This window comes from Lepidochelys kempii, chromosome 11 (genome assembly GCF_965140265.1).
Source record: "Lepidochelys kempii isolate rLepKem1 chromosome 11, rLepKem1.hap2, whole genome shotgun sequence".
Lineage (NCBI taxonomy): Eukaryota > Metazoa > Chordata > Testudines > Cheloniidae > Lepidochelys > Lepidochelys kempii.
In genome coordinates, this window is record NC_133266.1 from 36,194,528 (window position 1) to 36,216,476 (window position 21,949).

A 21,949-nucleotide genomic window follows, 5' to 3' on the forward strand; every position below is an offset into this window, starting at 1 on the left:
CACTATTATTTGAATACAGTCTACTGACCTGATCACTGTCTACTAGTATCTACATGGGGGAGAGATTTCTGATGGTAAAAAAATAGCATCATGAGATCCAGTGGCTGAACCTAGATAAATTCAGACTAGAAACAAGGTGCAATTAAGAGTGAGGTAATTAACCACTAGAATAAATTATCTATGGACGTGATGGATTCTTCATCACTTGAAGTCTTTAAATCAAGACTTTAAATCAAAATGTCTCAGATAGATCAAATTCAAATGATGGGATTGATGAAGAAATTACTGAGTGAGGTTCTATGGCTTATGTTATGGGGAAGTTCAAACTATATGTCATAATGGTCCCTTCTGGCCTTAAAATCTGTGAATCAATGAAATAGCAATATTACAATACAATATTATTTACCAATGAGTATTATGCTGATACTTACTTCCAGTGAGCATTAATATAGTGTTATTTATATCTGTGCAGGAAATTCCTCTTTACACATTTTAAAAGTCTGCCAAGTTATTCTTTATAGCCCAATTTACCACACATCCTGATACAGTGTGGACCAGCAAGGCCCATTGAGTCACAGAAGGGATTCACCTTGAAGGAGGCCATGTGGTGTTTCCACTAACACTTTCAGTGAATGTTCTTGCTGGAAAGAAGAAACTTTAATTTACAGATGAGTCATCAGGCAAATTGCAGTACACTTAAGGGTCGTGCTGACTCATGAAGTGGCTATTCCTACTTCATGACCAGCATCATTCATTGCTGATCAGTGATGGCCCTCCATTGTCTTCTTTTTTGTTTAGTCAGTGACCTCTTTCTGCGCTGATGGTTTGTTTTCCCAGGAGAACTTTTTGCTGCCAGGAACTTGTCCACCAATTTTTACACTAATGGAAGACAGGATGTATCTAGCCCAATATTTTCCTTGACGCTTTGTTTTACATTTTGTGCTTTGTCAAAGATTCATAATTTGAGCTGGTGCTATAGCTTCAGGACTCACACTGAAAAAGGAAAAAGTAGGTCATCTGTGGAAATGCAGCAATTATGGAAGGAAAACACATCACTGGGCATGCAACAGTGAGAGAGAGAGCTACACCATGGGTGTAATGAGATACAATGCCTGAGGCCAAATGCCTTCCCCACATAACAGATCCTTTATATCTTCATAATGATTCTCCCTGATGCATGGAATTATTATGCTTATGAAATGGCGCAGTCCTATTTTTAAGTGAAAATGTCAATGGTCATGAGATCTTAAAAGATTTGGTTAAGAATATGCTTAATTTTTTAAATATCACTTAAAATGTTGGAAAGTATTTCAAAATATCTATAACTTGACCAAATCCTTCACCCTCTTATTTTTACAGCCAAAATGCCCACCAAAATCAATGGGAGCTACCTCTGAATGAGTCCTAAAGGTCTCTGATCACTGATTTCAGATATGAAATTATTTCAACATTATTGCTGAACTGTTAATTTCCATAGGTCTGAGTACCCCTCTGTGACATCCCCCAGGATAAAATCTGGACTGTAGCATTGCTGTGCGCCCTAATTCTCCAGTCTGGTGTATACTATGCTGTGTGAGCTGCCACTCTGCCCACTCACCCCAGCCTCTAGCATACAAATCACCCTTCACCCCTAGATATATACCAGAGTGCTATGCCCATCCACTCTTGAATTGTATATAGGGCAACCCCCACATATCCCCTGCACTCCAGAAATGTACTGCTTTGTACTGCTCAGCTACTTACTGAGCAATACAAGCTCATAAAGTCTGTTATTTTATCAAAGAAAATGAATATGCACCATACCTTATTAACCTGAGTAAATTCCCCAAGCCCTTCAGCCAAAGACACACTGATTTAGATAAAACATCAAAATAAGTTTATTAACTACAGAAAGATAGAGTCTACGTGATTCTAAGTAGTGTAGGCATAGTAGATCAGAATTGGTTACAAAAAGAAATAAAAGATAAAAACTGCAAGCTGTTTCCTAAATTTTACCAAGGCTAAATTAGAAGCACACAACTTTTCTCACCCATCTGGACGTTGCAGGCAGTTCACAGTTCTTAGTACACAGGCAGGGGTCCTTTCCCAGCCTGGGACCAATCTTCTACAAGCAATCTTGGTTCAGTAGAGATGTGGGAGGAGAGAGGTGGCTGGGGGCCTTTGTTCCCCCTTTTCATATCCTGACTCTTTTTACTGGAAAGGCCCCATGAGTTAGCAAGGTGCTCTGCACTCAGTCGTTCACACATGAATTGCTAATTCTTGCTTGCACCTTCTGTATACCTGCAGTTCCAGGTGTCTCCAGGAAAGACATGCCAGTCCTTTGTTTATAGTTCTTTTGTTATTTGTAAAGAACTAGTCTGTGGGCATTCTCCAGACTCACATGTTTCAGTAAAAAACATATAGCAAAATTTCATAACTCCATATACACTCATGATACACACATGTTAACAGGACAGTAATCGTCAGACTATGACTTTTCCAATGATACCTCACAAGGCATACTTGTAACAGATTTATCATAATTTTGTAAACCTGGTAACCTTAATAGTGTAGACTGTCACACCCTCCCAAGGGAAAAGCCCTGCCACTCTACACCCATATCACCAACCAAGGAGAGAGTTCTGCTGGAACATTGTGAGAAGGCTGAAGAAGTGGCTGACACACATCTATCCAGTATGGGACTGGGGAAAGTCCTTACATAATCCTCTATGCCCTACTGGTGAATGACAAAGTCTCTTGTTATTCTGATTTATATTAATGATTTACATTAGCAATTTCCAATTATGTTTTGTAGTATGTTTTTCTTCTTTTTTAACCATACTATTTTGATTTTAAATTACCAGATGTCATACTAGAAATCTTTGATTTTCTTAGAATTTGTACTTTTTACTGTTATGAGTATAAACATGTTGACATCAACAAACAAAATAGTGCTAGAGAAAGGATAGGGTCAAGGACCCCTTTAACTTACCTGCAGATGCATGCAAGTGGTGAGGCTAACTAGTTCTGTCATAAACATGTAGCTCCCCAAAAGAAACATATAGGATTGGTGGATTGGGAACCATGAAGGCCTAGGAAATGCCATTGCCCAGTATACTTCCCCTCCTCCCCAAAGCCCATGAGATATAATGCCTTGTACAGGCACAATATTCCCAAGCCAGTGGTTTTCTCTTTACCTGAACATTCAAGGACTGTATTTGGGCCCCAGAAACTGTTTTAAATTAGTTGTAAAATTAATTATCTATCTAGGTCATTTCTCATTTTTGCCCTTTTATGCAGATCAAAAAATTTAGGCCAAATTTCCTTAAACTACAGTTCTCACCTACATATTATGTGTTCCAGTGAGAAACAAATAACACACTTGTGTTAGAAGAAAAGGTTTTCACAGTTATTGATATAGACAGCATTTTGAATTTTTAACTTTTCTTATTTTAGTTTTAGATAAGTTTTGGTTTTGGCAAAGTAATATTCCATAAATTATGATAATTATTATAAATGGACTCATACCAAAAGTCCCTTTATTTTATAGAGACTAAAAATGAAAAATTAGTGCTATCAGTATAAATAATGGCTATAATATTAATAATAATAATGTATGTGTGACATCAAATTAGGCACAATATTGTCAATTCTAGAAAACAATCCACAACATATGAAATCTTAATATATCAATAAGTACACTCTCTATCATTGAGTATAACCACCTAAGTAATTTTAGCAATTTATAATTGCTATTGATAATTTCTGGAGTAAACATAATTATTTTATTAATGCTGCATTATTTGTTTTCCATCTCAGGCTTTGAAGTCACATTACTACATTTTCATACAGTGAAGGATTGTAGCAATGTGGCTCCAAAAAAAAAAAGAACTTCAGTTGTAAAGCTAAATATGGACAAATGGGCAAAAAACACTGACCCTATACAACAAATGCTGACTGTATCCAGAGATGCATTGATTAAACAGAGTTTCAGGTTTTATGCAAGCCTGACAGCTGGTAGATTTTGCTTTTGATAGAACATCTGTAGAACCTTTGTTCTGTCCATTGTTGTAAACCATTTTTTCCCTCAGAATTGTGATCTGTTTTGTGTTCCTTTTGCCATGTTACAGTAAGCCAATTGTGGGAACAGACAAACACCCCCCGGTCTAGGCTTCTTTGCTTTGGATGTGATTGTAGAACCTATGTTTAATGACAACTGGAACAAATAAAGGACTGCTCCCAGTGGCCGCAGTTTGGATCCAGAACTCATTAGATTGCTTTTTTGATTTACTCAGTAGACTGATTGGGCCCTGACTCGCATAGTGAAAAATGTCTTTTTCCCAGTACCAGAATCCCTGTTGGAAATGACAGTTAATCAAGACTGTATGAACTCTTATTACAGATGATAGGATCAAGCCTGAAAACGCATGGAGACTTTTATTTTATATTTCATTTAACTTGGACAATGAGCCTTTCCTTTGAATTGGTCTGTCACGGTTCCTCCCCCACTCTGAACTCTAGGGTACAGATGTGGGGACCTGCATGAAAAACCTCCTAAGCTTATCTTTACCAGCTTAGGTCAAAACTTCCCCAAGGTACAAAATATTACATCCGTTATCCTTGGACTGGCCGCTACCACCACCAAACTAATACTGGTTACTGGGGAAGAGCTGTTTGGACGCGTCCTTCCCCCCAAAATACTTCCCAAAACCTTGCACCCCACTTCCTGGACAAGGTTTGGTAAAAAGCCTCACCAATTTGCCTAGGTGACTACAGACCCAGACCCTTGGATCTTAAGAACAATGAACAATCCTCCCAACACTTGCACCCCCCCTTTCCTGGGAAATGTTGGATAAAAAGCCTCACCAATTTGCATAGGTGACCACAGACCCAAACCCTTGGATCTGAGAACAATGAAAAAGCATTCAGTGTTTTACAAGAAGACTTTTAATAAAAAATAGAAGTAAATAGAAATAAAGAAATCCCCCCTGTAAAATCAGGATGGTAGATATCTTACAGGGTAATTAGATTCAAAAACATAGAGAACCCCTCTAGGCAAAACCTTAAGTTACAAAAAAGATACACAGACAGAAATAGTTATTCTATTCAGCACAATTCTTTTCTCAGCCATTTAAAGAAATCATAATCTAACACATACCTAGCTAGATTACTTACTAAAAGTTCTAAGACTCCATTCCTGTTCTGTCCCTGGCCAAGACGACTACAGACAGACACAGACCCTTTGTTTCTCTCCCTCCTCCCAGCTTTTGAAAGTATCTTGTCTCCTCATTGGTCATTTTGGTCAGGTGCCAGCGAGGTTACCTTTAGCTTCTTAACCCTTTACAGGTGAGAGGAGCTTTCCCCTGGCCAGGAGGGATTTCAAAGGGGTTTACCCTTCCCTTTATTTTTATGACATGGTCCATCATATTCCCACTCAAAAACCTCTAACTAGTTCATTACTTTTACCCATTTACTAAAGTGTTTTAATTACTAGGATGCAAACAGAGCTTCTGCGTGTAATTCAAACTGTAACCACCATAAAGATTTCCTTCTTCCATTGTAGTATTGTTATTTAGCACAAACAACCAGCTCATGTGGAGAAGAAATATCAATAAGGCTTACGTATTAAATATTATACACTATTTCTAGCCTATCTTTGCATGTAAGTGATAAATCCAAGTTTTTCACCAGAAAACTGAAAATGGCTACAAAGCCATAAGATGCTATCAGAATTAGAAAAAGCAACATGTTTTCTGAGATAGTTTCCTAGAAAATTATCTTAATTTTCCCCTTTACTTCAAAAAGCACCCATGTGCTGAAGTCTCCTTTGATGCTCATATGGGCTCTCAACAGCATATAGAAGGGTATCAAACTTTTCCCAGCTGAGGGCTGCAGTGGCAGCTTATCGGGAACCCATGAGCTGCACCAAATTTCCCGAAAAAGGAACAAATTACAGCTGACCCATCTTTAATGTATCTGAGCCATCTCTTGATGCAACACACCATCTTGATCCAAACTGCCAGACTTCAGCTAATAATACATTTCTGTTATATGCCAGAGAGGAATGATAAGACACAACCCTGGACATTTTTAGATATAGGTTCTAGTTCTGGGTCTGCCACAGAATTTTTATGTAAGCCTTGAGTAAGTAACTTAACATCTGTGCCCCAGTATCCTCATCTGTAAATAATATTTAGCTAGGGATATTTTAAGGCTAATTATTGGTCTTTGTAAAGTGCTTTGAGGAAAGATGCTGAAATAATTTTTTTTAGGTCTGTTCACCTATAATCTCTGCGTATTTCATTTTGATTTACGCTCTGATGATGTTATTCCTAATTAATTAATAGAATTCTAAAAGTTTGAGGTGGAAAAGAGCTATCCCATCATCAAGTCCATTTCACTGCCAATGCAAAATTGTTTCCATTATACCTTTTTTAAGCTGGACAACGAGCCTTTCATTTTAATGGGCCCATGATATCCCTGCTCAGAAACTTCTGACTAGTTCACTGTCTTTCCCCTTTTCTAGTGTTTTGTCCAATAAACTTTTAAGTGTACCAGGCAAAGAGACTTCCTCCATTTCTTTTGGACACTATTCCACATCTTAATAGATTTTACCATCAGGAAGGTACTCTTAATTTCATCCTGTGATAGCCCTCTTATTTATAAATATATTTCTGGTTATGTGTCTAAAAGTAATTTGAATTTTAGGTGGGGGGGTTACACCAGAGCCACTATTAATTACCTCTTTCTTGCATGCCACAGTGCATCTGCCTGGAAGCCCAAAATTGCACTGACAGTTTTGCTGCCAGTATGATTGGCCTTTTTTGCTGCTCTCTTTTCTATCTTAGCGTTTTAATATCATAGTGCTAACTCATGTCTAATTTTCTGTCCACAGTCATCGCTAGTACTTTCAGCATTAATGCTTTTCAAATTTCTCCACCACTTCAAATATCTGAGTTTCATATTATTTTTCCCAAAATACATTACCATACATTTCTTAAATTAAATGTCATTTTGCTATTTTTGGCCCATTTTAAAAATATTTCTAGGTCTCTTCATATTACTTCTTTATCCTCACTAGCATGTGCATCTGCTCTCAATTTAGTATCAGCTTTGTTAGCATGATTAGTATGCTCCTCTTCAGGATTATTAACAAAGGTTTAATATAAGATCATACCTAATAACAATTGCCATAGTACCCACTAGACATCATCTACCCAATTCATATGTTGTTACTTATTCTTTCATCATCTTATTTCATTAGGGACAGACATTAGTTAGACTTACAGAGCAGTAATTTGTCCTAAGATCCATATCATTTGGACTGACTAATTTGCATATGTTCACATTCATCAAATATTCTCTTAGCTGATCTTTTTTCTTTAGGTGTTTTACAAAATCTCTCTTATTTTCTAGCAGTCTGATCCAGCTGCCATTGTCTTTCCATTGACTTCTGTAGCAGTTGGATTGGGCCCTAATTGTTTTTTTCTTTTCTTTATTATTCTGGTTTACAGACAGATTTTTTACAAGTGTTAATTATCTTAACCCTTTTTTCAATCATTATTAATCTAAACATTAAGTAAACCCACCTCATCCTTTTTAGTGGCCCTACTTTCTCCCTACTGTTTTTTTTTACCCTGGCATATTTGTAAAAGCCCTTAAATACTTTGGCTAACAATAACCCATTCTTACATGTTGCTACATTTGGGCCTGATTCTGTTCCCACTGAAGTCAAGTGGGAATAAAATAAAGTCTCCTCCTCTAAGTCTTAACTGTTGCTGAGTATTCTTGTTTGGGTACCTACCTGCTTTTCCATTTGTATTAACTACCACCATACTTCCTTAAGATGTTCATATTAATATTCTGACTTCTCCTAATTTCCTATTTATTTAAAATTAATTACACTCAGTGACAATGTTGTTTAGACTGAATTTTGAAATGGACTGCTTATCCAACTAAACACATAATATACACTTTGATTTTGCTCTTTTTAATGTAAAGGTTGCTACTGGTCTTTAGAAGAATAATGCATGAATAAATAAGACAAGAAATGTGTGCACAGATTTTAGAGTTACATAAATTAAACAATCTTAAAGAATTAAATCTTCATGGTTTTTTTCTATTTTTGCTACGTCCTTTTCATAATTAGTTCTTCATGTCATCATTCTTTCTTTAAACCTATGATTGCTACATTTTTATAGATTTTCCTTTATGTCTGTGTTTAACATGTATCTCTTTTTTTCTTTTATTAGAGTATTCAAATTAAGGCAACATCCTACCACTATCAGGTTTTTATTTATTTTATACTTTTTTTCCTTTCTACCTAGGCGAAGTTTGTTCATCTTTTGGTTGTTAAATTAATTTTATGAGTTACTTTCACCAATTGAAAAGCAGAGTGCAAACAGAATTAAAATACTGTATTAATTTTAAGAAAGGTTGATTAAAATTGATAAAATATCTAATTGTTTTATTGCTATACATATTCTCACTCTTTTTCCACTATTTTCCTTTTATTTATATGCTAGGTCGTTGTGAATGCCCTCTTAGGAGCAATTCCATCCATTATGAATGTGCTTCTTGTTTGTCTTATATTCTGGCTAATCTTCAGCATCATGGGAGTAAATCTGTTTGCTGGCAAATTCTACTATTGTGTTAATACCACAAATGATGAGAGGTTTGATATCAGCCAAATCAACAATTATAGTCAATGTGAGGACCTCATAAACAACAATGAAACTGCCAGATGGAAAAACGTTAAAGTAAACTTTGATAATGTAGGACTTGGCTATCTTTCTCTGCTTCAAGTAGTAAGTGACCACTCTTTAATATGTTTCTTATTGTTTACTTGTAGTAAAGAGTAATTTCTCAATGTTTTTGTCACTAAGTAACCCTGTTCTGCACTTAAAAAAATACTTTGTTTACTACTGTGCCATGAAAATCCTTACATATAGTAGGAATGCTGAGCACAATTTTTAAAAAGACAGATACATACAGACATACAATATCTGGCTGTGGAAGAGATCTCAAGCAAGCAGAAATGGACGCTTACAATATTCATAGTCTCTCCCTTTACATACCTGGGACTCACTTCCAGCTTGCCAGTTCAACTGGCTATGTTGGCTCCCTGTATTATGGAGAGTAAATTTGGTAAGCGTATATGCTATTAAAATTATATGGCTAAAGTCACACAACTAAAGATAGAATAAAAAGCAAAAATCAAGGGTACTGAGATGTTCTGGAAAGGAGTAGTGGAACTGAGTGGTAGTGGTGCGGGGTCCCTTTGAGGAAGGATGGGAGGCTTGAATACATGATAGGAAATAGGAGAGCTGATTGGTCGCCTAGTTTGCATGATCAGAACTTACTGGGACACGAAAGAGGAGGTGGTGTTTCCAAGGCTCAATGAGGAGCACTGGGTGTGGCTTGGACTCTGAAGCACTACGGCTTTAACTTTTGGGGATGCTATTTGTTTTTTCTTATACTTGTACCTTTGCTTTAAAAAACAAGTTTCAAAATACATTGTGTAAACTTATAAATATTAGACAAATACTTACTCATTTCTAAAAGACATGGAATCACACCATTACATGCAAACATGCTTATCACCTCTTGGACACCTTTTGGTCTGCTTTGTTTCTTCTTGACAATTCTAAAAGCCCTGAGAATCTATCAATTCAAATCTGGAATATTTTCTTACTTTAGGCTCATATTGCCATGACTACTACTTCTCCCTTATGGTGCAAGTTTGGGGGACATAATTCACCATATATAATAAGTTACTTTATCTATATTTACCTCTTGTAATTACTGGTAGCAACCCATCTGTAGCAATCGTAGGACAAACTAGTTACTCCTGATCTAGAGGTGAAGTGATTCCCATGCACTCAAATGACTGCAGAGTAACCTATTTAAGTGTCCAGCTCGTGGAGCAATTGGTCTCTGGGCTTAACACATGCACTATCCATGCTTCAGCATGCTTTCTCTTTCACTGCAAGGAGGATGTGTGGTGGGATTGCTGCAGAAGAGGTTAACGGGCCCTGAACTGTGCAGTGAGTTGTATGGAGTAACCATTGTTACTGTGGAGTGCATAGTTTGTCTGAGCACCAGAACTGGTGATGTGCAGAGTTTGTTTTATAACCATGTATATACAGCTGTGACACAAAGTATAACTATGGATGTATTCAGTATAATAAATATGCATTCAGCTAAATGCAATACCTAATCTTTTACTATAGAGGATAATATATCTGTTAAAAATTCTCATCTGAATACATGCTATCAGAAATAAAAATGCATTTTGTGTGTGTGTGGTGTATTATGGTTTATATGATGTAAGCACTGCTCTTGATTTCACAGTTAAGGCTGAGTTGGCTTTTGCAGTTAAATATCTATCTATATCTATATGTATGTATGCATATTTATTATACTGACTATATCCATGGTTATTCTTTGGGTCACAGCTGTATACACATGGCTGTAAACACACACTGTGCGCACACACATATATATTTAAGTGCAAAAACCAACTCAGCCTTAACTCTGAAAGTCAGGAGCAGAGCTTACATCATATAGACCATGATACATCCCCCCCACAAAATGTATCTTTGTTTCCAATAGTGCATATTCAGATGAGAATTTTTAATAGATATATTATTCTTTGTAGTAAAAGATTAGGTACTGCATTTAGCTGGATTGCATATTTATTATAATTGTTTACAATTCTTGTATACAAAACAACCGGATACAAGGTGAAAGCCAAATATTAATCTTGCACCATACCAGTACTTTAAAATGAATATGAATATAGTTGTTCTTCAGTTCATAAACGGTGTCTCCAATTAGCCATTTTCTAGAACAGCAGAAATTAAGCACATGTGTTCTGTTTACAGGCCACATTTAAAGGATGGATGGATATAATGTATGCAGCTGTGGATTCTCGAAAGGTAAGCATATTACCTTGAGCCATTGTTTTGATTGCATGAACTCTGTGATCCTAGTAATGTAACTGATATCTTACTTGAGTGATACTGGAAATGAGATAACATGGAGCTATATAGTTCCATAAAGCAGAACAGGTAGCAAAGAGCATGAAAATACAAAAGAAAAGGAGATTGGGGAAGATCTTTTAAGGTCCCGTATACTATGTGGCACAGCTAGACCAAATTCCACAGTAACTTTAACTTATTATTTTGCCATGAAATACCCTTGGCTCCTGAGCAAACACTCAATAGGCTATGATTCATACTTGGAAACACTCATTGATGGAAAATTTGTGGGCAATTATTTGCAACAATGATTATTTTCAAGGATGAGGTTGTTTTCCAAGCAGCTTGGCTCCACTCCTCAGGTCTCAGTTCCTGTACTGTTCTGTGCTCCACATAGCTCATCAGTTTATCCTTCTTTCTCCCTCTGCTCCCAGGCTACAAGCTGTGCTCCATTCTGGCTCCCTAACTTCCTGCTTCCTTGCTCCATGAAACTATGCAGGGGGTGTGCCCTTTTATCCTATTAACTCCCTGTTAGAGTTAAAAATGGTAAGAAAGTGGCAACTGAAGGGAGGTCTTGGCAGGAAAGGAAAACAAAATGTCTGGAGCCTAGCTATATTAACATGCCAGATTCTATGGCAGAAATGGTGAACTCCATGGTATCTTGGAAAAACATCAGAGTGTTTGCCATTGGAATTGCAGAATCCACAAGAACCTGACGGAGAAGAATGGAACAGTTCACACCTCTTAGAGCAGGGGTAATCAGTTATTTTTTGTCAAGGTCCAAATTTCTTGGTCAAGGTCCAGACTCCAGAGAAAATAATACAAAAATAATAACAACAACAACAACAACAACAACAATAATAATAATAATAATAATAATTAATAATGAATAAATAAAAAGTTTTCAGGGTCTGTTCAAAAGCATCCGGCAGTGTGGATTTGGCCTGCGGTCCACCTATTGACTACCCTGTCTTAGAGCTATTGTTTCAGGTTGTCTATAGATTGAGGCAGGTGACGTGGCATTTGTTCACACTCATTTCACATTTTCAGGGTTTTTCCAACAACCATCGGGACTAGAAACTTTATTTTTTAATGAAAGCTCAGATTCTGGAACAGAGTTCTGTGGCAAGGAGGTGAATTCTGGAGCTTCAGAATCAGAGTGTACGGAGCCTAGTTCATAAGGCGCATGAGTCAGAATAATAGAGCCTTAGGCTTTATATAACAAATAAGGCTTTTGACGCACATTGTTCACCCCGATACTATAGCTTGACATTGTGCATGTTTTGTAGGTATTGGATCAGCCTAAGTATGAGGACAACCTGTACATGTATCTTTACTTTGTCATCTTCATCATCTTTGGATCATTCTTTACCCTGAACCTTTTCATTGGTGTCATCATAGATAATTTCAACCAGCAAAAAAAGAAGATAAGTATTTCGTCACTGTTCTGAAAAGAAAGCTAAATACAAAAATATTGCTTGTTTTGGTGCCTACCATACACTGAATTACTGTAGTGACTTCAGGTCAGAAAAATATTATACTTTTTACTCTTTATGGTGAACATTTATTATCACTTGCTGTAACATGCAGTATGTAATGTAATCAGGTTTAACTGTATTCATTCCATGTAATGTAGCAGGATGGATGAATTCGGAAAACCATACACATGAGCATATATAACCAAAACAGAAAAAGAAAAAAGATAATCAACGTAAAGGTGTTGTATCATAAAAAAGGCTAAAGATTTAAATGGCCAAATCAAGCAATAAAAAAAATGTTGGCTACATTGCCTCCATGTCTGAGAGCAACCAAATGTAGACATGTAAATCTTAGTTGTAAGACCATGTTATCCTTCTTTGTACTGTACTGAGTCTTAATTTTTGCTGCAGTGCTGAATAAATACTATCACTGCTTGAGCTACAGGATTAAATACATTAGCTGACAGCAGGAAAAGGCTATTATCCCAGATGGGGAGGAAGGAGTGCTGACTCCAAGGGTTTGTTGGCATGGGGGAACCCAGTCTGACTTGGCTCTCTTTGCTGGCCCACATTCTTCGGTTGGGGGAGCTCCTGTCCCATGTGGTGACTCTGTGGGTGGAGAGGAAAGGGCTGCTGAGACCATGTTGTGCTAGGTCTAGGAGGGAAGGGAGTCCAGCCTGGCCCTCTTCACCCCTGCAACATTCCACTATGCCTTCATTGGCAGCTTCTGGGTGTAGCCAGTACAGTATGTGCTGCTGCTTTGGCAAGGGCATGAACCCAGCCATAGAATATTCATTTTTACTTATTATTTAGGCATTTTGCCAAATTTTTCCTGAGGAGCAAAAACAAGAGAAGGGAAGTTGAATTTTTTAACATTCTTGTCTGGGCAAAAGCTGAAGGACTTGCATGGGACAAAGACAGCGCACATCTGTTGCCTAAGTGCATTCCCCCTGCAAAACATCAAAGGCCTACTGCAAACACTGGACATTTGAGAGCTTCTCAAAGAAAAAGTTGCAAAAATCTTTTGGAATGGAAAGTGTTAGGCAACCTAAATTCAGGACTTGTTAGCAGCTCCCAATATATAATGACAGTAAAAATAAGAAGGATGAGAGAGCAAGCCAGTCTTTATGCCCATTCAGTCCTTTATTTCTGCTGAGACTCTGAACAGGAGTGATAATACTAATGTGTGATGGTGGCTATAGGTACATGGTTGTAACTAGTTTTGATCTCATTTCTTTACTTTGGAGGCCAAGACATCTTTATGACAGAAGAACAGAAGAAATATTACAATGCAATGAAAAAGCTGGGTTCAAAGAAGCCACAAAAACCTATACCTAGGCCAGCGGTAAGAATTAAAGTATTTCCCTCCCTCCCCCACACACTGTTTAAATAACATATTGGGTTAAGTTGTAAGCAGGAAAAATAATTGACCTAAAGCAAACTTTGTCTCTCTTTAAATCCAAATGAATTTTCTCTTTTGTATTCATTAACCTCCTTGGTTGTGGAAGACCCTTCTTTTTGCTTTGTATTCTCACTCTACGTCTGTTGGAAGACTAGTGGGATTGTAGGTCGCATCCTTCAAACCACTGATCTGTCTAAAACAACTAACTTACAACTCGAGTACCATGAGTGCCAAATGTGTCAAGGCCTTAGGAAGAAATCCTCTTCTCAGGCCAAGAGTGGCTTTGCAGCTGTCCTGTGGAGGCTACTCCACATGTCTCTTACATGCCTGTTCTTGGATATAGAGAATTGGAGTATCCATGAAACGGAGGATTCTCAGCCTCTCTCTTCCCCAGCCTCCATCCTGTGCAATGTCAGTTAGAGAGCAACTTGAGTACAGCTCTGGACTGCTCAAAGTGTGCACTCTCCCCATGCAAAGGACCTTCAATTCCTGTTCTGCTCCTTGTGCAGTGGAACCATACTGGTTCAGCTGTCAGCATATCTTCAACAGCTGCACAGATGGCAGAAGGATTTTCTCTAACGAATGTTTTTATAGTTAATTGAGGCTGAAGATTTTATTAGTGGTACAAGAAGTATTTCTTAGGGAGGCTGTATTTTCTTTAGCTCCGAGACCTGTATAAGTTTCCAGGGAAGGGAAGTGATGGCCGTGGGCAAAAAGCAAAACTTGTTTGCCAGTTTTGCCAAAGCTGAACATTTTTTTAGTCTGCTGTATCACTAAAGCCCATATATTAAAATGAATGTCAGTAAGACAACCAAATCTTGTAGCTTTGAAAATCTTTCCTTTAATATGCATAAGTAGAATCTTTGGAGGCCTTACGACTGAATTTGTGTGCAAATGTCTGTGTATTCACAAATAAGTGAATGCACATTAAAAGGAGGCTATCTTAAAATGCAGGCCTCAGTGTACAACTAATAATAATAATAATACCTAGCTCCTATATAGTTAGGCTTGGAAAGATTAGATTTTTATTGGTAAATGTCTGTAAATGTCAATTTCAGTGTACACACAAACCAATGAAATTTTTTTTCAAATTTTTTCAAAAATAAATAAAAATTTACTGATAGGCGAAGTAAGAAAAACTCTGCTTGAGAACTTATTCGAGTTCGATTTGTGGATAATTACTTTGTATATTTTGATGTGATGTTGACAATTTGTGTTTTAACAGTTATCAAACTTTAATTTTTTGAATTTCAATGTCTGCTGTCATTAAATAATTGTCTGATTCTTTCTATTGTCTGATTCCCCCATAATTTTCTATGACTGAAAATTTAAATTGATAAAAATTGAGAAAATGCTTACAAATTAACCTTGATGTTATCTGTTGAAATTATAAAAAAATAAAAATTTAATTTCGCCAAGTCTATATATAGTGCTTTTCATCAGTAGATCTCCAAGTACAAAGGAGGTCAGTATCATTATCCCCATTTTACAGATGAGGAAACTGTAGATTTAGTTAGTTATTTGTATGAATTTGGGAATGAAATGTATACACAAGGTGTATTCATGATGCATTCTTTTTTACCCACAGAACAAATTCCAAGGCATGGTCTTTGATTTTGTGACAAAACAAGTATTTGACATCAGCATCATGATTCTTATCTGCCTTAACATGGTCACCATGATGGTAGAAACAGACAACCAGAGTGATGAGATGCAAGATAATTTATGGTGGATTAACCTTGTGTTCATTGTCCTTTTCACTGGAGAATGTATTCTGAAACTGATTTCACTTCGTTATTACTACTTCACCATAGGCTGGAACATTTTTGATTTTGTAGTTGTCATTCTTTCCATAGTAGGTAAGTACAATTCACTTTCAAGAAGGGACTGAAAGAGTGGAAATTGAACATTTGTTTTAGGAATTTAAAATTCCTTAACATTTGACTTGAAGAGAGTCTGATTCTTTAGTTTGCCAATTTTTTATTCCATATTTTACATGAAATAAAGGAACTGTGTATTAAAGTTTTTATACCAATTAGATTTGATTGATTGTCATTTTCAGTATCAGAAATTAGACTGTAGGGTTGCTAAGCTTCCAGGATTGTCCTGGAGTCTCCAGGAGTTAAAGATTAATCTTTAATTCAAGATTATGTCATGTGATGAAACCTTAAGGAATACGTCCAGACAAAATTAGCAACCCTACTAGACCATGACTCTGAGTGCAGTAGAAATTGGATATCACTCTAGTATAGAAACAAACCAATAAATGGAAAGGCTGTTTTGAGGCAAAAGTGAACAAATTTTATTATTGGTAATCACAGGGAGAAATTGTGCCCTGCAACCCTGAGATGACAGTCAACACTAACAGCAGAAGAATCCGTCTGGTTTTACTGTTTAGTGTGGACAGCATGCTAGGACCCCACATAGCAGGTCAGCACCCCCACCATTCCTGCTGCAGAGCCACTTCTGCCACTTATATCTGAGGGTTCTTTACCCATTAACTCAGGAGAGGCAAAGGGAAGAGCAGGGCCAGAGCAGGTGGATCTACAAATATGTAGTTCCAATGGCCTATTTCTCTATCTAGAGCACAGGAGCAGAACGGGCTGCCTGGAATGGATACAATTTCATCTCTCCGACCTTGCAGGATTCCTCAGTCCACTATCTGGTTTTATGGCCTATTTTTTGGGAACAGGATTTTACCCATAGCTATCTTGTGAGTGGCTGAAAAGGTCACCGTTTTTATGCTTCTCTAGTGCCATAATAAAGAAATTTTCTGCCACTTTTTTCTTCTAAGAAGCCTTTTCATTGCTGGTTTATTTATATACTGGCTTGTTGTGGGATTCCCACTAAATATTTGGTCACATTATTTCACTGGTGATTAAAGAGTTAAGTACCTGTCTAAATTTGCATATTTAATTTAAATAATTTTATTTTAATGGATTACATTGTCATTCACTACCAGAAACTATAAAGGGGCACTTCCTTCAGATTAATCTAGATTGGTTCTATTACAATTAAACAGAAACATATTCTGTAAACTTCAGTATCCACTGCTCTATTCACTAACAGATCATTGTAGTGTATAAGTGGGGAGCAGTTCCAGGAAAAAATATAGTGATACCGTCTAAAATGTACAAATCTCTTTGGTGCAGTTTTACAAAATCCTGCAAAGTGCTGCAGAAGTTCTAGTTGGATTTTTCAGATTTGTATATCATACCATACTGTAACTGTTTGGTTAAATGAACTAAAAGCCCACAATGCAAACTTCTGCTATTTGAATATGTTTGTTTCACTTCTCATTGGTCAACATGGTATGTAATAGTATAAATCTTTAGTAGTTGCTGTTACATTTTATTATATGTTTACTAACAAATTTATTTTTTAACAGGTATGTTTCTAGCTGACCTGATTGAAAAATATTTTGTGTCCCCCACCTTGTTCAGAGTTATCCGACTCGCCAGAATAGGTCGAATCCTGCGTCTCATTAAGGGTGCTAAAGGAATCCGCACTCTGCTTTTTGCTTTGATGATGTCTCTTCCTGCTTTGTTTAACATAGGTCTCCTGCTTTTCCTGGTCATGTTTATCTATGCTATATTTGGAATGTCCAACTTTGCCTACGTTAAGAGGGAAGTTGGGATTGATGACATGTTCAACTTTGAAACTTTTGGCAACAGTATGATCTGCCTATTTCAAATTACCACATCAGCTGGTTGGGATGGTTTGCTAGCACCAATTCTGAACAGTGGAGAACCAGACTGTGACCCTTACAAAGATCACCCAGGAAGCTCTGTTAAAGGAGACTGTGGTAACCCTTCAGTTGGGATTTTCTTTTTTGTCAGTTATATTATCATCTCATTTCTAGTTGTAGTAAACATGTATATTGCTGTTATTTTGGAAAACTTCAGTGTTGCTACAGAAGAAAGTGCCGAGCCCCTGAGTGAGGATGACTTTGAGATGTTCTATGAGGTTTGGGAAAAGTTTGATCCAGACGCCACCCAGTTCATAGAGTTCAGTAAACTATCTGATTTTGCAGCTTCACTTGATCCTCCTCTTCTTATAGCAAAACCAAACAAAGTTCAGCTTATTGCAATGGATCTTCCCATGGTAAGTGGTGACAGAATTCACTGCCTTGACATCTTGTTTGCTTTTACAAAGCGTGTTTTGGGGGAAAGTGGAGAAATGGATACACTTCGAATACAAATGGAAGATCGGTTTATGGCAGCAAATCCTTCTAAAGTCTCCTATGAACCGATTACAACCACATTAAAAAGAAAACAAGAGGAAGTATCTGCTGTCATTATTCAGCGAGCTTTCAGACATTACCTTTTAAAGCAAAAAATTAAAAAAGTTTCATGTATGTTTAACCAAGATAAAGATAAAGATGAGGATGACCTGCCTATCAAAGAAGATATGATTATCGATAAGCTAAATGAGAACTCCACTCCAGAAAAAACAGATATGACCCCTTCCACAACCTCTCCACCTTCCTATGATAGCGTAACAAAGCCAGACAAAGAGAAATATGAAAAAGACAAATCAGAAAAAGAAGATAAAGGTAAAGACGTCAGGGAAAGTAAAAAGTAACAAAGAATTTCATTGGTGACAAATAGTTTACATCCTGAGAAAGTGACATGTTTGTGTCAACAAGACTCCTGTATGAGGTCTATGCCAAACTGACAGTTTTTACTTATATAAATATATATATAAAATGATTATATATATATATATACTTAAGGTCAGTGCCTATAACAAGACAGTGACCCCTCGTCATCAAACTGTGACTCTGTAAAACAGGGTAACAACCTTGACAGGAGGTTATTGTTTTCATTACCAGCTGATGCTGCTGAAGAGGAGACAAAATGGCTACTCAGACTGTAGGGACCAGTTTAAAAAAAAAGGTGCAAACCTACAATTTCTGTGTGATTAACAAAAAACACTTGAGTACAGTAATTGTATCCACTGTCTGCATTTCAACTGCTATATTTGCCATATTTTTACAAAAATTGTTGGTGAATTTATCATTTTTTTTTAATTCACAGGTTGTTTCCTATTATCTGTGACTATTTTTGTAAATTGGTTTTGTGTTGGGGAAGGGGAAATGAGGACCAGATGTTCTATCCTCTGATTCTCTATAATGTACAGGCAGAAGTGATTTGCATGAAGGCATGCCGCACTCATTGTTCATGCATGGAAAACACGATACGATACCAGTCGCACAAAGCAAGGGTTTTAACTACTTCCATGTTTCAGGGTGGCTCCATATTTTGAGGTGCTTAATGAAAGTATTCATCTTGTGTCTCATTCAGACAAATCTTAATGTGCCTGTAAAGTCCCATAGAACCTACAATAATAAAACAGATATTTTATTTTTTCACAAGTCATTAAATTATAGTTGATACAAACTTCTCTGAGAAAAAATGTTGGCGATATAAACTTGATTTTTTTAAGTGTTCTTCTGTGGAGAACAAAATACTCATTTAATCTAACCTAGAAAATTGAACTGACCAAAAAACGTCGACCTTTATAAAGCTGTTTTGCTTCACCCTGCAGTATCATTTAGCCATCTTCTACTCTCAGCAAGGTTGACATTGTATGTGTCAATAAAATAATACCATCTATGTAAATAGTTACTTTACCATGTGGTGCATGTTTGAGCAAACAAATAATGACCTGAGCACAATATTTATTGCATCAAATATGTACCACGATAAGTGTAGTTTGCAAGCTTTCAACAGATAATATTATGTATTCTGTACCATTATAGATATTTTGGAGGCTATCACTGATGCATGTTTATCTTGCCTTTGCTGCTGTATTTTACTCCTTCCACTGTTCAAAAGTCTAATATGGGAAGCCATATGTCAGTGGTAAAGTGAAACAAATTGTTCAACCAGACATCATTCCTTCATATCATCAAGCAATAGTTTGCAGCTATTAAAGAGCTTCTTGCTTTGCATTCTTAAATTTTAAGTGAATACTGTGCGGTATATAGCCAGACTGTACAGGACATGTTTCAAACTGCTTAATCTGTTGAAAATACATGGGTAGAATTTTCTAAGGAAATATAAATATTGTAAAAATATCATTTTATTTTATTTTTCAGCATTTTGTACATAAAATCAGAAATTAAAATTATCTTCAGGTTGATGTCACAGTCACTTTTGTTACTTTCTGTCCATAGCACTTTTTAATCGAAGAACTTCACAAAATAAGAGGTAAAGGAGAGAATGAGGTAGTTTTAGGTTTCTGCTTCTTTTTATTAGTACTGTATTTTTGCACACATTTTAATGTGAAATAAATTTCAAAATTCAGTCCGAAATGCACTTGCTTCCAAATAGATATAACTTGTAATTGAAATGTGGTGGGAAAGATTTGTTTGCAATCCTAGCACTGCCTGCGTCAGAAGTTTCAAGGTAGTCTTTTTATTCATGGAATCATTGATCTTTACCTGTGTTTGTTTACATAGACTATTCTTATTCTTGTTGATTCATGCTGCACTAGAGCTGCTCTAAATATACTATGGGATAGACAGTGTCTTTTTCACAAGAACTAAGTAGCAAACTTGTATAATTGATCACATCAGGACATTTGTGTTTCTTACACAAGCAAAAATTAAATGTTGATTCCTCCTTTAACTAAAACTGTTGACTTGTGTGTTGGTGAACTGCATGCAGGAAAATGCTATTACCATAAAGAACGGTAAACCACATTACAGTTGAGCCAAAAGAATAAAGATTTCTTTTTTTTATTGTATTTAATTGTTGTCTTTGTTTTTATCACTAACAAGTAATGCATGTCAAAAGGTGCTATAAATTTTAAAAGGCTACACAGATAAAATATTTGCAAACAGGAATAAGAATTAAAAGTCTTTTTGATTTAAAAAATGTGCATGAAATGAAATAAAGTATTGTATACTTATATATTCCCAAATACATTTTATATCTTTTGCAGTAGATGATGTTGTTTTAAAATTCACTGTTTCCTGAACTTGATTTACACTTCCATTTCAAGGTGGATTTTTCAGGCTGATTAACACTATTTAAAATTACTGTACCAGAAGATAATACTCATGTGTAGAGTGCTTAAAACGCATTTACATTTCAGGCATTTTAAACTACTAGAAAACTGATGTTAAGGTGTTAGTACTAGATATCAAAGCTACAAATCGAAATTAAATTTATATTTTCAGTGATATTTTGGACCCAAATTCCAAGTATCACTTTTGTTGTTATAGAGGAATTTTGTACATTAGATGATTCATTCATTATATTACAATCAGGCATAGGGAAGATTGAAGTCTATGGAAGCTTTGCTGTTAGATTAAATAAAGCATTGGGCCCATGTTATATTGCTATAATTTAAGGTATTGCCCATTATTAAAACTTGAAGATTGTATACATATATCATTTAAACATTTATGGTATATTTATACGGAATGCTTTTTCACCTTGAAGAATCCCAAGTGTTTAACACTCTGTATGTACACAGCACCATGGAAGTGTAGCCATCTCTGCAGTGGAGGCAGAAGCTTGGTGAAAAACACCCTTCATAAGAATAGGTAAATAGGGGGAATTTTGTCCAAGGACACAAAGGCAAATCCCTACTCTTACTAAAAGCACTGTAAGATCTTCAACATACAAGCACAACAGACAGGTCCTCAGATTATAAATGGGTAAATTTATCTTCATATATATTTTCTTCATCATCTTGGTTAGCCCTTGTTATTCACACATTCAGTAGCTTCATTCCAGTGCAATGTCTCGGGGGAAAAACAGTTTTATATTTGTGTGTGTCATCCTTATCATATGGTATCTAATTTTATTTCCAAACTACAGCACCCATTTTTAGGGGTTGGGACAGTTATTTTGGAATAATATCTTATGTCAAAGTACATCTCCATACTTCCTCTTCCCTCCCAAGCTGGGGCTTACAAACTCCATGACAAAATATGGATTTCTATAAAACTGAGAGGGTTACGACCTGAAAACAGAGAAACTGCCATTTTTAAGGGACACATGATACCTTGTTTATTTGTTAATACAACTAAGTTTGCTCATTCGCATTAATAGAGTATGCTGTGAACCTCCCAAAAAGTGATGAGACTGGCC

At 36.4% G+C, this 21,949-nt stretch overlaps 1 protein-coding gene across 6 annotated transcripts in view; it reads left to right on the forward strand.

Moving 5' to 3' along the window:
- Nucleotides 1-20,594, forward strand: part of LOC140895598 (sodium channel protein type 2 subunit alpha) — a 132,177-nt gene extending 111,583 nt beyond the window's left edge. For 5 of the 6 annotated variants that reach the window (XM_073305683.1, XM_073305684.1, XM_073305681.1 and 2 more), the window contains 6 exons: nucleotides 8,505-8,786; nucleotides 10,866-10,919; nucleotides 12,251-12,388; nucleotides 13,680-13,784; nucleotides 15,430-15,700; nucleotides 17,230-20,594. In XM_073305683.1, coding sequence (XP_073161784.1) covers nucleotides 8,505-8,786; nucleotides 10,866-10,919; nucleotides 12,251-12,388; nucleotides 13,680-13,784; nucleotides 15,430-15,700; nucleotides 17,230-18,425 — 2,046 coding nt within the window. In that variant the 3' untranslated portion in view covers nucleotides 18,426-20,594. Of the gene's footprint in view, nucleotides 1-8,504; nucleotides 8,787-10,865; nucleotides 10,920-12,250; nucleotides 12,389-13,679; nucleotides 13,785-15,429; nucleotides 15,701-17,229 lie in introns of those variants that run through there. The other variant, XM_073305686.1, reaches the window with a different exon arrangement.
- Nucleotides 20,595-21,949: the final 1,355 nt, after the last annotated feature.